Source organism: Numenius arquata, chromosome 2 (genome assembly GCF_964106895.1).
Source record: "Numenius arquata chromosome 2, bNumArq3.hap1.1, whole genome shotgun sequence".
Classification (NCBI taxonomy): domain Eukaryota; kingdom Metazoa; phylum Chordata; class Aves; order Charadriiformes; family Scolopacidae; genus Numenius; species Numenius arquata.
In genome coordinates this window covers 129731567-129745773 of record NC_133577.1, presented here as the reverse complement: position 1 = coordinate 129745773, position 14207 = coordinate 129731567, and the positions used below count along the sequence as shown (strand labels likewise).

At 48.6% G+C, this 14207-nt stretch overlaps 1 protein-coding gene across 1 annotated transcript in view; it reads left to right on the top strand.

Annotated features, from left to right (window-relative positions):
- The first annotated feature begins 1244 nt into the window (after positions 1 to 1244).
- Positions 1245 to 14207, top strand: part of PLXNA4 (plexin A4) — a 444814-nt gene continuing 431851 nt past the window's right edge. The window contains exon 1 of the mRNA XM_074168893.1: positions 1245 to 2423. Within this exon, the coding sequence (XP_074024994.1) occupies positions 1245 to 2423 (1179 nt within the window). The remainder of the gene's footprint in view (positions 2424 to 14207) is intronic.

Here is a 14207-nt window from a genome sequence, read left to right as displayed (position 1 = left end):
CTCTTGGAACAGAAGCACCCATGAAAAGGTGGAGGACCAGGGAGCAGATGGATGTGTTGACTAGGAAGATGCACTTTCACGGCATGAGGATAGGACTTGGTGATGTGCTCACGGAATTACAGAAGCTGTTTGAACCCCATATTGCTCCCACCACCCTGGTTAAAAACTGGGAGATTTTAAAAGACTGAGTGGTGCAAGGAAGCCCCCTTCCCTCTCATTGGAAAGTCACCAGGCTGGTCCCTGGGTTGTTAGTTTTCCTACTTCATGGTTCTTTAAACTTGATTACTGCTAATAGTTAGGCAACCCCTTTCTCCTTAGTCATCTGAGGTGCCCAGGGGAACTGTATCTCTCTTTAGGACAATGTTTTCTTGGCTGTGCAGTGGGTGGAGAACGGTCTTGTGGTGAGATCCCAGGGGAGGGAGGAGACCTGGTGCTCAGTTTGCTTCGTGCTTGGCTGCATGCCTTTTGTAGATGTGGCTGTGAAGGTTGGCACACCACAACTCCTACGTCTGTACTCCAAGCTGGACTGGCATGAGGCAGCTTTGATCTGGAAGCCACAGAAAGCCTGTTCAAACAGGCCCATTCTGGACCGAGGTCTCCCTGAAAGGATGTTAATGTCAGACCAGAGCTGGCTTCTTCCTGGCAGACTTCAAGGGTTGCAAAAGAGCTCAGCATCCATCTGGACCTGTCCCTGTAGGCAGGTCCCTGACCTTCTCTAGGCTTCAGTCCTTCATCCAGAAGAGCAGGATAATAATCCTTCTCCTGTCCTGTCTCCTTAGATAGCCAATATGCAGTTGGGTCAAAGTTGGCAGTGCAAACAGCAATACTGATTGCTGTTTCTACCATGAACCTTCTACGCTGCTCTGGCTTCCAGTGATTTTTTTGTGCTGCACCATGGGGCGCGTGTGTGTGTAATGGAGAGTGAAAGGGTGTTGATTTATTATTAATATTATTATGCTGTGTGATTTCTGCTCTTTCTACCAGCATCTTTTCTTTCAGGAGGGCTGCCTTTGTGCTGGTTTTAAGTAGAGAGCTCGGAGACGAGAAAGGGAGGATTAGCAATTAAATACGCTCTGATGATGGCATGGTTGTGAAGGAGGGAGGAGGAAGGAATACTCCATAGTAATGTACTTTTGTTGTCTTTTCTCTTTGCTTGTAGGGCAAAATCTGCCAGGGAATTGGTGTTTTGAAGACTCTTACAGCTTTTAATCCTCGTTCCCTTGGGAATACAAACCTTTCTAATCATGTCACCGGCCATGTGGAAATGGACTTGCCTGGTTTCTCACCTCCTACTATCCACCACAGTGTCGCCTCTTGGCAGGCAGCAGCCACTCCACCCAAAGAGGCCCTTCATCACTTTCACTGGAGACCAAGCAGAGGGGAACTTCAACCACTTGGTTGTTGACGAAAGGACTGGGCACATTTACTTGGGAGCTGTCAACAGGATCTACAAACTCTCCAGTGACCTGAAGGTCCTGGTGACCCACCAGACTGGTCCTGATGAAGATAATCCCAAGTGTTATCCTCCCAGGATAGTCCAAACCTGCAATGAACCCTTGACGCCCACTAACAACATAAACAAAATGCTCCTCATAGACTACAAGGAGAATCGATTGATAGCCTGTGGGAGCCTTTACCAGGGCATCTGCAAGCTTTTGAGGCTGGATGACCTCTTCAAGCTGGGGGAGCCCTTCCACAAAAAGGAGCATTATCTCTCTGGGGTGAATGAGAGTGGCTCTGTTTTTGGAGTCATTGTTTCTTACAGCAACATGGATGACAAGTTGTTCATTGCCACTGCTGTGGATGGCAAACCTGAGTATTTCCCCACGATTTCCAGCAGAAAGCTCACCAAGAACTCCGAGGCAGATGGGATGTTTGCGTATGTCTTTCATGATGAATTTGTGGCCTCTATGATCAAGATCCCCTCAGACACCTTTACCATCATCCCTGACTTCGACATCTACTACATTTATGGCTTCAGCAGTGGTAACTTTGTCTATTTCCTAACTCTACAGCCAGAGATGATCTCACCACCTGGGTCCACCACGAAGGAGCAGGTTTATACCTCCAAGCTGGTCCGGCTTTGTAAGGAGGACACAGCCTTTAACTCCTATGTCGAGGTGCCCATTGGCTGTGAGAAGAATGGGGTGGAGTACCGGTTGCTCCAGGCAGCCTACTTATCTAAGGCTGGAGCTATCTTAGCGAGGTCTTTGGGTGTTGGCCCTGAGGATGATATCCTGTTCACAGTCTTCTCCAAGGGGCAGAAAAGGAAGATGAAGTCCTTGGATGAGTCTGCTCTTTGCATCTTTGTCCTGAAGGAGATCAACGATCGCATCAAGGACAGACTGCAGTCCTGCTACAGGGGAGAGGGGACGTTAGATCTGGCCTGGCTCAAAGTCAAGGACATTCCCTGTAGCAGTGCGGTAAGTGAAGCCCCTAAGCACCCAACCTTGACCTCTTCATGTGCTCACAGATCTTTTGTCAATGATTACAGCAGGGACCAAGGAACTGAAACTGCCTCGTCCCAATCCTGGCTCTGCCTGCATCCAAACACACCACCTAATTTAACCAGTTCGTGCCTCAGTTTGCTCATGGAAGAGCTGAGGAAGGTCATCACTTTCTGACCTCCCCAGCCATGTTACGTTTGCTGCTGAACTAAGCCAAGAGGCCTTGAAATCTTTAGGAGGAATTGGCCTGTTGTTTTTATTACTTCACTGTTCAATTAATTAGGGATGGAATCATACTCCTTGTGCAGTCTTGGCTCAAACCTAAACCAAAATAGGACCTAGATAATGTCAAAGGCTGGTTTCTGTGTCTGCTGGTGTAATTTTATTTCCCTGAGCTGCAGTCGGAGCAGGATTTGTTTAGGGAGCTTTGTGAAGCCAGGGCTTCATTTCTTCCAGGGCTGAGGAGCGCTGGTCATTAACCATCAAAGTCCCTCATCTTCCAGTTTCCAGCCAGCTCTGTGCTGTCTCTGTGCTGAAAAATTAAGGCCTGGCTAGAGATCAAGGATTAAATGCTGTGAGATTTAAGGGCAGGATTGGGGAAGAGGCTGGTCTACCTGACCTACAAATGGTTTTAAGAAATTGCCTTAGTTTATTCTGTCGGTTCAGTAAAGTGTCACTGCAGAAGTCTGCATCAGCCCCGCCAGTGTGCAGCTGGCTTTGATACCACGCACAGAAATCAGCATTACAGCCGGCACTGCACCCAGGCTGCTGTAATAGCCGCCTCTCCGGGCTTTGATTTCCTGCCTTAATTAGCTCTTTCAAGTGAGAGGCAAGTTCAAGCCTGAGCAAAGGGAATATGGAGGAACGCCAGAGCGCTTTCCTGCCCCATAATCTCAAGGCAGAGTCAGGGCTTGGGATGTGGGATTGCTCCGGCTTTCCTTTGTACTCACGCCTCCTTTGCTGGGGGATCCCTGCTGCTGTTCCTTTGCAGGACAAAGACGGACCAAGAGGGACGCAGACGGAAATTTCATTGCGGGGAGACTTATCCTGCCTTACCCTTCCCTAATTGCCCTTTACACCAGTGCCCGCAGCATTGGTGCTTGACTTTACCCTGCTCTCACGCTCCCACACCAAGTGTACGGAGGGACAAGCCCTTCATTTTAGTTGGGATCTCTTCTGCCCAGACCTCCAAAGCTCCCTGTGGACTACTGCACAGGGAGAAAGGCTGTGCCCAAATCTGGCTTTGATTTTTTTTTTTTGTTTAGCCTCGAGGCCTCTGCACATTCAAAGAGCTGCCTTTAGATTTAAGCTGGGAGCTTCCCACTGGAGTTACTTTCCTGGGCAGTTAAGCCTCTCCATGCATTTGCAAATCTGCACTGCTTGTGCTCTGTGCTAACACTTGCAGTACTGGACCTCTCAAATCAGGAGGTTTGAAACCTGACAGTCACCTGGCTTCAGTGGCTTTAGACAGGACCAAAAAGGAGAACAGCTTTCTTATGTACCGTGGGGTGAGTCCTGGACCAAGAAGACCGACATATCAGTTCGGGTCCAGAGGAGGCCACAAAGATGATCAGAGGGCTGAAGCACCTATGCTACGAAGACAGGCTGAGAGAGTTGGGGGTGTTCAGCCTGAAGAAGAGAAGGCTCTGGGGAGACCTTAGAGCCCCTTCCAGTACCTAAAGGGAGCCTACAGGAGAGATGGGGAGGGACTCTTGGTCAAGGAGTGGAGCAATAGGATGAGGAGTAATGGTTTTAAACCGAAAGAGGGGAGATTTAGATGAGATATTAGGAACAAATTCTTTACTGTTAGGGTAGTGAGACACTGGCCCAGGTTGCCCAGAGAAGCTGTGGCTGCCCCGTCCCTGGAGGTGTTCAAGGCCAGGCTGGATGGGGCTTTGAGCAACCTGGTCTAGTGGGAGGTGAACCCCCACGGCAGGGGGTTGGAACTGGGTGATCTTTAAGGTCCCTTCCAACCCAAATCTTTCTGTGATTCTATGATCAGACTGAATTTGGAGGGACAGGATTGCAGAGGTTGGGGAGAGAGCAAGGAGCCAGGGACTGGGTGACACAGTGGGAGAAACTATTAGAACATATTTGTGGCTGCATTTCTTCACTGAGAATCAGAGATGCTAACGCTTTGCAGCTGGAGAGAGAGCCTGGAGATCCTTGAAGAAAAAACAGGAGTCTGAAAAGTGTTGACTAAGTGGGCTGTCCTCTCCTTAAATGAGTCTACTTAGAGCTGCTGGCAAGACCTGTCTGAGATCAGCTGTGCTGCCCGAGGGAAGAGGTATTAGTGACTTGGCTGCTGTAAGGGTTGCAGAGTCCAGCTGCTAAGCTTGGAAAATATTTGATGGTTGGTGAAGTATTTTGGAGCCTGAATATGTCTGTGAGGGCCTCGTCTCCTTTGCTGATGTCCTGCTTGCCAGCCATCCACCAGCACTGCTGCTCTGCCTCTTAGCACGTGTATTTGAAGCAGCTCTAGAACCAATTACAAAGCCATCAGTGAGTCTTTCCCTCGTTTTGTGTGGATGTCACATATTTCTCTGCTGGTGCAAATAGAGGCTTAACCTGCCTGTGATGAAGGCTGGACCTGAATTTTAGTTCTGCTGCCGAAATCCTGCATTTGAACAGATACAGCTGATGTGCCTGGCATTGAGCAGATGGGTAGAGATGAGCTGTGGGAAACGCTCACCGAGCATTGCAGAGAAGCACTGTTAGAAGAAATATTCCAGCCCTCCTCTGTGGTATTAGCTGTAAGACCATGGATTATGCAGCCGGGCTCACTGCATGTTCTCGCATCTTGGTGCGTGGTCGGATCTGGCTTTTGGAAACATTTTTCTAATAGAGCGATAACTGACTCAAAGGGGATCCACATGTTAGGATGCTTCTCTTCCTGCCTTGGGGTAATGCTTGTTCAAGGCCACTTCAGGTCAGGAGAAGTCTCTTGGGGACCGTTCCCAGCACATCTCTCCTAACCTGCAATATAATGCCTAGAGAAGTGGTGGAATCGCCATCCCTGGAGGTATTTAAAAGACAGGTAGACGTGATGCTGAGGGACATGGGTTAGTGGTGGTTTTGCCAGTGTTAGGTTGATGGTTGGAGTCGGTGATCGGAAAAGTCCCTTCCAACCTAGACAACTCTATGATTCTATAATAACTATATGGATGTGGGGGGAACGGTGCACTTGGATGGAGTAGTACAGAGCAATGTCTGCAGCTTCTCTGTTCAGGCAGCTTTGCTGGCACAGCTGGAGCTTGGAAAGCTGAGGTCAGTTAGGACGTGGCAGCAAGCTGGGCTGGACGCACCAGGTCTCTCAGTCAACATGCGGCTGGAGGCACTGGGTCTCCAGATGTCCTAGAGACTTGCCCTGGTTTGGTTTGCAAACCCAATGTGAAGGCAAAGGACTGAGACACAACTGTGTAATGAGCCTGTGCCTCTCTTGTGCCAAGCACACGTGCGCACGGCAGATTTCAGCAGCTTCACAGAAGAATTTCCAGAATGGGAAATATAAAAAGAGTGGAGATGAATAGGTCAATGTGCATTCCTCCCCTGTCCCCGTGTTATGGGTGTGCTATTAGTCTTCAGCATAAATCAGGAAAAAATGATGGATTTTTATGTCTGGGCAGTTGATTTGCAAGTTGGTGACGTTCACTCAGGTGATGAACAGTTCCAGGTAATACCTTTCTGGTTTCCCTCTCTGCAAATACAGGATAATAGCTTATATTTAAATCGTACACTTGACCCCAGATGCTTAGAAATTCATATAATCAGATAAAAATGAGGCTGGTTAAAAAAAATGAGTCTTATGAGGTCATCTGATCTGCCCTTCTGCCCTACTTATAACATTTCTGACAGATGTTTGTCTTACCTGTTCTTAACCTCCAGTGATGGAGATTCCTCCCTCTCCCTACATGATCTGTCTTTGCTGCTAGGAGGCTTTCCCTCATGTCTAATCTAAATCCCCTTTCCTGATACTGAAGGCATTCCTACTTACACAGAGAGCAACTTCATCCCCTTTGGCTACCGATCAAGGGCATTGTGTGTCATCAAAACGCGACCACTTCTGTGGTGCATCAATGTACGGAGCAGAGGGAGCGAGGCTGTATGGGCATGCTGGGTGTTGGCAGAAAGAAGGGCTGCTAGAGAGGGAAAAAAATAGTCTTCTGAAACCAGAAAACAGCATTCATGTTGGATAAAGAAGGTCGTGGTTTAAACATGCTTTGTAAACTTTGTGATTAACTGATGATACAGTTGGGAAATGCTGGATTTCTTTAAAAAAAATAGGCAGTTTGGGAGGAGGATGGAGATGTAAAAAATGGGCCATTTCGGTACAGGACTTGATCATTGAGGCATTTGTTGATTTTCATTACTATGGAATAGGTTTAACAACAGGTGCATTTTGAAGCCCTGTGACCACTCTGCTACTGGAACGCTCAGTAGTGAAGGCAGGGGAGCCTTCCCCTCTGCCTTGGGGACCAAGCAGGTGAACTGTGTGGGACATACAAACATGGATGAAGAAGAGGAGGGTATTAGAGACTGACCCCAAAGCAGCAGGAGGGTTCCAGGGCCTGCTGGGGAGATGCGAGAGGAATGGGGATCCTTGCTGGGGACTTGGCTTGCAATGAGGTCCCAGAGATGGTGTGTTGCTGGCATGTGATCCCAGCTGTCAGCTTAGGAGCTGGTTGCAAACCTGGGCTGCTTTCCTGGGAGATCCTGGTCTCCTCCTCAACCTGATCTTCCCCACAGCATCACTTGCTGCTCTGCAGCCTAAAAGACTCCAGTCCCTGCAATGAAAAGGTGTCACCTCCATTGCTGTAGCTTTTTACCGGATACACAGTGCAAATATCTGTCCAAGATAATCAAAGTGTCTGTCCCCAAATATTGCCTGGCTTCTGCCTTTTGCCGGTATTTTCTTTTCCTTTTGGCAGGAAATGGAGTTTGACTGTTTAAATTACTGTATTCAATCTCTTCCTGTTTTTCATGGCAGTGCTGTCACTTGGGGGAGAAAAGAAATGTTTTTGAAGCTGACCAGCCAACAAAAGGCCTTGTTGTAAAGAGCTGGGCAATATTTTTCCAACACTTTTCTATCAGAGGGCAGGCAAGGTGGGTGTTTGGGACCTGAGTCATTGTCTTACGAGTGACTTGGCTATAAAGGCTTCCTGTGCTTCTGGTGCTTCAAGACACACCTGTAAGTCAGCAACTCCCCAAAACATCTTTGCACTTAGCAGTGCCTAGATCCCTGAAAGTCCTACATCTTCTCCATACATCTGTTCCTCAAGTGGATTCTGCTCTTCTACTCCCTCTGCTTTCCCTGCATCCCCCCTACCCATTCTAGATGCTTGATGTCCACCAAACAAGCACTGTCATACTCATGGGGTTTAGCTAAATATAGGAGGAGGTTGTGGAGGGAATATTGCTGATTAGTTCTTCCACGGATGCCTGTCAGGTGTGTCTGAATGCCAGTTGAGTGCACAGGCATTTTGCTTTGGCAGCACGAACAGGGTGAATGCTGCTTGGCCCTTGGGACTGATCCATGGGCTCCCTTCTGCTCCATGCCACCAGGTTAGGAAGGGCCATTTATAGCTCAGGTGGCAGAAGGGCTTTGTGTATGGTATGGGACAGTCAATTTGACTCCTGGTGAGGCCACCGTTAGTGATGGAGAGGCCACAATTTTCCTATAAACAGCCTATTTAATGATTTTCCTCTTCCTCCCAGAGCTTGCATTTGTCATCACTGGTGTTAATAGGACACAGGTCTGATGAAGCACCTCTGAGACACCAAAATGAGGAGCAGCATTACACATGTTTTACAGGAGGGTTGGCTAAGGCACAGTAAAACATAACTTTCAGCACCATTGCAGCTCAGGGACTCCTGGATCTTAGTTCTGTGCTCAGTGTTCCCAGCTCTTGCAGGAAGAGGGAATATCATCCTTGGTATTGTGTTCCTCTCTAGCATGGTCGACAGAAAACCAGAGTCATTTAGAAAGAAGGACATGGGCTGGAGCTGCTGGAAAGAAGGGGCATTTCAAGGAAAAAAATCACTTTACAAACTAAAAATCAGGAATTGTCATCTCTAGCTCTCATTTCCCCCATAATTTTCCCTTAAAGGGGAAAGGTTAGGGTGAAAGGGAGTGTTAACTTCTGCTTAGCCCTTGGGAAGAGGAATGCACGGAAGGAGGTCCATGCAATACTGCTGCTTTGACATTTTGCGCACACAGCCCCTGCCCGTTTCTCCCAACTGGCTTGGCCGGTACCCGAGCCAGCCGCTTTCCCAGGGGAATGACTCACAGTCACAGGAACGAGCTATCAGTTTCCTTAGACCTCGTAGTGTCACTGCTTGCCAGTCGGGCTATCCCAAGTAAATCTCTGCGGGGGTCAGTCCCACTCCTGCTTGGACAATAAGGCTTTTTGTTCATCTCTACTGGATAGACCATGCACAAGAGTTTTGCGTACGTGTCTCTACTCCAAATTATACAGGCTCCTGTTTCTGATCTGGAGGGCTCATGGTCAGTTGAGGTCCGTTCTTGGTGAACTTTTAACAGTGCTGTCCTCTTTTTTCTCTGAAGATGCAAGCAAGAGCAGGAACACAAAAATAAAAAGGGAGGGTGCAGTTTGTGCAAAGGCAGTAGCCTCAGAAATACGGTAATGCCTCTCTGGGAATGCTCACTGGAGACTCGGAGACGGAGCAAACAGGCTTATTGCTGCCAGATCTGTATTTGTATAATTGGTCACATCAGTTTGTGTTGGATGGGAGCGCGTGTGCATGTGTGCGGAGCGTGTTGTTGGAGGGACTTGCTGAGCCCAGCAACTTTGATAAGAGGCGACAAGCGTCTTCTCGCTGACTCTGGGAGCTGGAGTGGATGGAGGGCTTAACTGTGGAGGCAATACGGATGAGGGGCAGGGTGCTGGCTTAGGGTTTCTTCAGCTGAGCTCTGTGATTTGCAAATTTCCCCCCACACACTTTCACACTCCTCATTTCTCCATCTCCAGCAGGCCTGACCATCATCTCCACTGCAAAGATGGCTGTGCTCTGGGATGAAAGACACTTCATCAGAGAGAAATGTCATATTATCTTGCTACATGGTGCAGCTCGGGTGAAAGCAGAGCAGGGAGCTCTCTCTAGGGATGTGGCTGGTATTTCTCATTATTATTGTCAGTGGTGGAAGTGACTGGAGATGCCTGAGGCCGTGCTCCTCAGGCTAATGGAGAGCAGCTGAGTTCAAATCTCCACTGCTCCGAGCAAGGTCCTGGCCCCTCTGTAACTGGAATTAGGAAAGTCTCCCCACTTCTTCCTCCGTGAGATGACCAGAAGGCTCATTAACTAATTAGCACTAATTCATTGATTAGCATGCCTAGTGTTCATGCTAGGGACACAAAGGTTGGGGTCTAATGGAGTTGCAGGAGTAAGACCCCCCTGGATTTTCCATTGACATACATGCCTATGGCTGAGCAGTGCTGGGTGAGCACTACAGGACTTCTCCAGCACCTGCTTGAGCTCCCAGTTCAGCCCAGATATAGCTGCTGGCAACACCCCAGTCCTCTGGACATCCTCAAAAGCCCATTCAGGTGGGCATGCATATCCTAACCTGGTGACAGCTCCTTTGCAGGGGCTTCTCAGGCACCACACGGGTTCATCTTCACTTTTTCCTTGTTAGCAGTCCTTCCTCCCGTGTGCCACCTCTCTGCTTTCAGCCAGCAGGGATAAGGATGCTTCCCTGCCTCTGTAAAGTGCTCTGCGCTCCAGGTAGGAAAAAAACAGTGGCTTTGGAGGCCCTGGAGGAGAGAAGAACAAAACCTCTTAAAACACCTACGTCAACTGAAGCTTGCACTCGAGGGCTGTAAACCAGGGCCTAATTGCATGGCAAGGATGATTTGAGGTATTAAGTATGTTCCTCAATATTAAACACCTGTCCTTGAAAGGATACTTCCAGATCCATGTGCATGCAGAAATAATGCTGGAGGTAATTAATTACTTTCTTATCACACCCCCACCCTGCAACCTCTCCAAAACCCACATCTTTTGTCCTGGGGAGGTTGAGGGGGAAGCATGTTATGGAAACAACCTCCTTCTCAAGCCCATTTATTTACTTCCCAGGCATAAAGCAAGAGGAAACCCTATGCCTTTAAGTGGCCGGGTGCCAAGCCCGTGCGCGCAGTGCTGTTCTCTCCCGGCTCCTTGGGTCTGGTTGACCCTGCTCACACAAAATGTTCATTGAGGATGGAGCAGAGCCCAAGGCTGCTGAGTTGCTGTTGTGTCTGAGATATTTCAGGCGCAGTTCCCTCCCCTCCCACCAGCAGTCCCATCTCTGGACCATGCTGGCTCTGCCTGTGCAGCTCAGCATCTCCCAGCGTCAGCCCCAGGTCCTGGTGGTCCCCCAGTAGCCGCTTCTGCAGGCGAGCGAGGTGCCAGCTTCTCCATCACTGCTTGTGCCATTTGCCTGCGCTTCTTGCCACATGGACAATTAGATGTGTTTCTGGGAACTGGTCTTTGCTGCTTCCCCTGCCAGTGACCCAGGCTGTTTTTTTCTGTGGTTGAGCCCTGTGGTCCCCTGTGGCTCAGCCTCGCGTTTTTGGAGGGCTCCGTATGATCTCCTCGCATTCACTTCCGTGCCGGGAGATCAGCTACTTCGCAAACCTGACCTCGTATTGCCTTGCGGGCCAAGGGGAAGGCTTGTGCAACAGTTGGGGTTTTTTCTTTGTTTTCTTGTGGTTTTTTTTTTTTTTTTTTTTAAAAAAAAAAAAAAAAAAGAAGCAAACAAAACCCAGCCATCCTGGAAGAGCCAGAAGCAAAGTGACTTCAGCTCCCTCCGTGAGGCCGATGCTATTTAAAGCACCTCCGGACTGGGGGCAGCCGAGCGCGGGAGTTTGTACAATAACCATTCTGTTGAGGAGGGGGTCGAGGGTGTGCTGGGTTCAGCGTTGCTTTCTGGGCCAAATCCCGCGCAGACCCTTTCTCGCTCGTCTGATGCAAGTGTAGCTGTCGGGGCGAAAAACAGTGCAGGGTCTGTCTTAGTACTTGGAGAATTGGCGAAGATGTTTAGCCTCTGGGAACGATCTGATGCACACGTCTGTATTTATTTTATATTCCAGCACACACACAACATAGGATTTTTTTTTTTTTTTTTTTTCTGCTGAATTAAGTATGTTTCTCTACTTATCCAACTGCATAGAAACGTGGGTCACCATCATACCGGGTAGAATTTATTCAGGTGCTGGAAGTGTCCATCCCGAAAACTGTCTGGTTTGAAGATGGAGACGAGAAAAGCCATTGTCCCTACAGACAGATGTCCAAGCCTTTGACCATATTTCTGCCCCAGACACTCCCACCCTGACATCTGCATGATTGTGCTAGTGTGGGATATGGTTTTGCTGTAGGTTTTCATTAGAGGTGATTTATTAGTGCTGGCCCAGTCTTTGGGTAATGTGAGAACAGCTTTTGGGACAAAACATGGTGTTTGCAGAGCCAGCCTGGACCTGGGATCTATGTCTTGGACCTATGTCCAAGTTCAGGATGGAGCTGGGGACCTGGGTGTCCTGCACACATCTACCCCCAAACCATCCTTCTCTTTATCTCTGCTTCATTGCACAGATAATCGTCAGTAAGTGGATGAATGTGGCTTGCTGAAATGCAGACCTTTGTTGCATCTTTCTCCTGTGGAGAACTACACAATACGTAGGACCTAACATCCTCCCTGTGCCACCAGCGCCCAGTTGCTTCAATTTAGGAGCTAGTAAACATTGCAGCCCCAATGTTTACTGCTTTATGGTGCAGATTCTAATAATAATTAAAATATTTAAAGAAATACTTGAAACGTAGGAAGGGCAAGACACCCAGACATGCATCCAGAAGAACCACCGCAGAAAAGCAAGAGACCTCTGTTCCCTCTATGCAGTATTGGAGCTGGCATAGCTGATAGAACATGTGGGTGACATTAGATCAGTAGGAACAACATCGTATTTTCCCTGTGTCAATGTCATTACCCCGCCGTTGTCAGTGTTCCAAAATATAATAGGATTTGTTCAGCTGATTTATCCTGTAAACAAGCGATATTAGCCAGGCGCGTATTTAGACAGAGAGAGAGAGAGTGGGAGAGGCAGAGTGAGGGAGCGTGCAGAAGGGAATAATAAAAATGTACTCCTCCTAATGAGGGAATGACCCAGCACTTATCGATGGGTTGGGGCTATTGGTGGGGATCCTGCGCCAAGAAACACAGGGCTGTGATTGTGATGGTGTCCCTGCCCCTGAGGGCCGGCGGCAGCCTCGTCCCGCTTTCAGAGGCAGGAGGAGTTCAAGCTTAATGGCTTGAGTGAATTTATACTCGGCTGACACGAGTGCTCTGAATTCCTCAAGTACCCAGATCCGCACAGATAGAGGCAGCAAGTGGGGAGATATTTCTTTTCAGGGCTCGAATGCTTTAGTTTGTTGTTTAAACTGATAACCAGGCTTCTTTAAATTCATTTTCTGCGACATGGTAGGACCAGACATGACTTGGTTCTCCCTGATACAGCTGTGTAGCCCTGGAGCTCGGCACAGCTCTTAGGGCTACAGAGATGATCAGGGGACTAGAATATATCTTTCTGATGAGGAAAGCCTGAGGGACTTGGGTCTTTTTTAGTCTGGAGAAGAGAAGACTGAGGGGGGATCTCATCAATGTTTATAAATACTTAAAGGATGGTTGTCAGGAGGATGGGGCCAGTCTTTTTTCAGTGGTACCGAGTGACAGGACAAGAGGTAAAGAGGAAAAAATTGAACATAGGAAGTTCTATCTAAACATGAGGAGGAACTTCTTTCCTGTGAGGGTGGCAGAGCCCTGGAACAGGCTGCCCAGGGAGGTGGTGGAGTCTCCATCTCTGGAGACATTCAAAACCCGCCTGGACACGTTCCTGTGCAACCTGCTCTGGGTGAACCTGCTCTGGCAGGGGGTTGGACTAGAAGATCTCCAGAGGTCCCTTCCAACCCCATATCATTCTGTGATTCTCCGTTATTTATTGAGTAAGTTGGGGCTTCTCGTACCCAGCCGAGCTCTCTCAATTTCCCTGTGCTGAAGAGCAACAGCACATACATGTCGTTCATTACAACACTTAGCTTACCTTTGCAGGACCGCGGCGAAGCTTAATTAATGTTTTTAAGCAGCTCTGGGGTCTCCGGGCGAAGGTGTTGCCTGCATGCAAAGCAGCGTTGTTGTTTAATTTATATAGCGCTGTTGGTGCGCGTGGCACTTCACAGCCCAAATGGTAATTTTGCCTGTGTAACAAAATAATAATTATAGTAATTGTGATTCAGTGGAGAATCTCTGGTGGTGCCGGCATAGGGGAGGCAGCTGGACTCTATCCGGCAAGGTGCTGGTGTGTGTCCCTGGAATAGGAATGAGGAATGAGGAGTGCCTGGCAGCTGCCAGAAATGCTCCAGAAATGCTGGTTTAACCATTCGGCTGCCAGAAACCATGGGCCAGGCACGTTGTCTGTGAAAGGGAGGAGGGTTCAGCAAGAAAAGGCTCCTACACCCTTCAACGTTGCAGGCAACAGACAGCAGTGATACTGTAGTGGAGACCAGCAGTGTGGCTGTGTGTCCATCAGTCGAAGACGGACACGAGAGTATGTAACTCAGGGAAGGGAATGTCTCTTTGTTAGGTGTCTCTATTGGATGGACACGCCTGAGAGAAACCTGTGTTACGGCAAGGATGCTCAGGATGACAGAGGACAGAGCTCCAGTCTCTTCTTATACCTCTTTCATCGCTGCAGTTGATGGTTCCAGGAATTT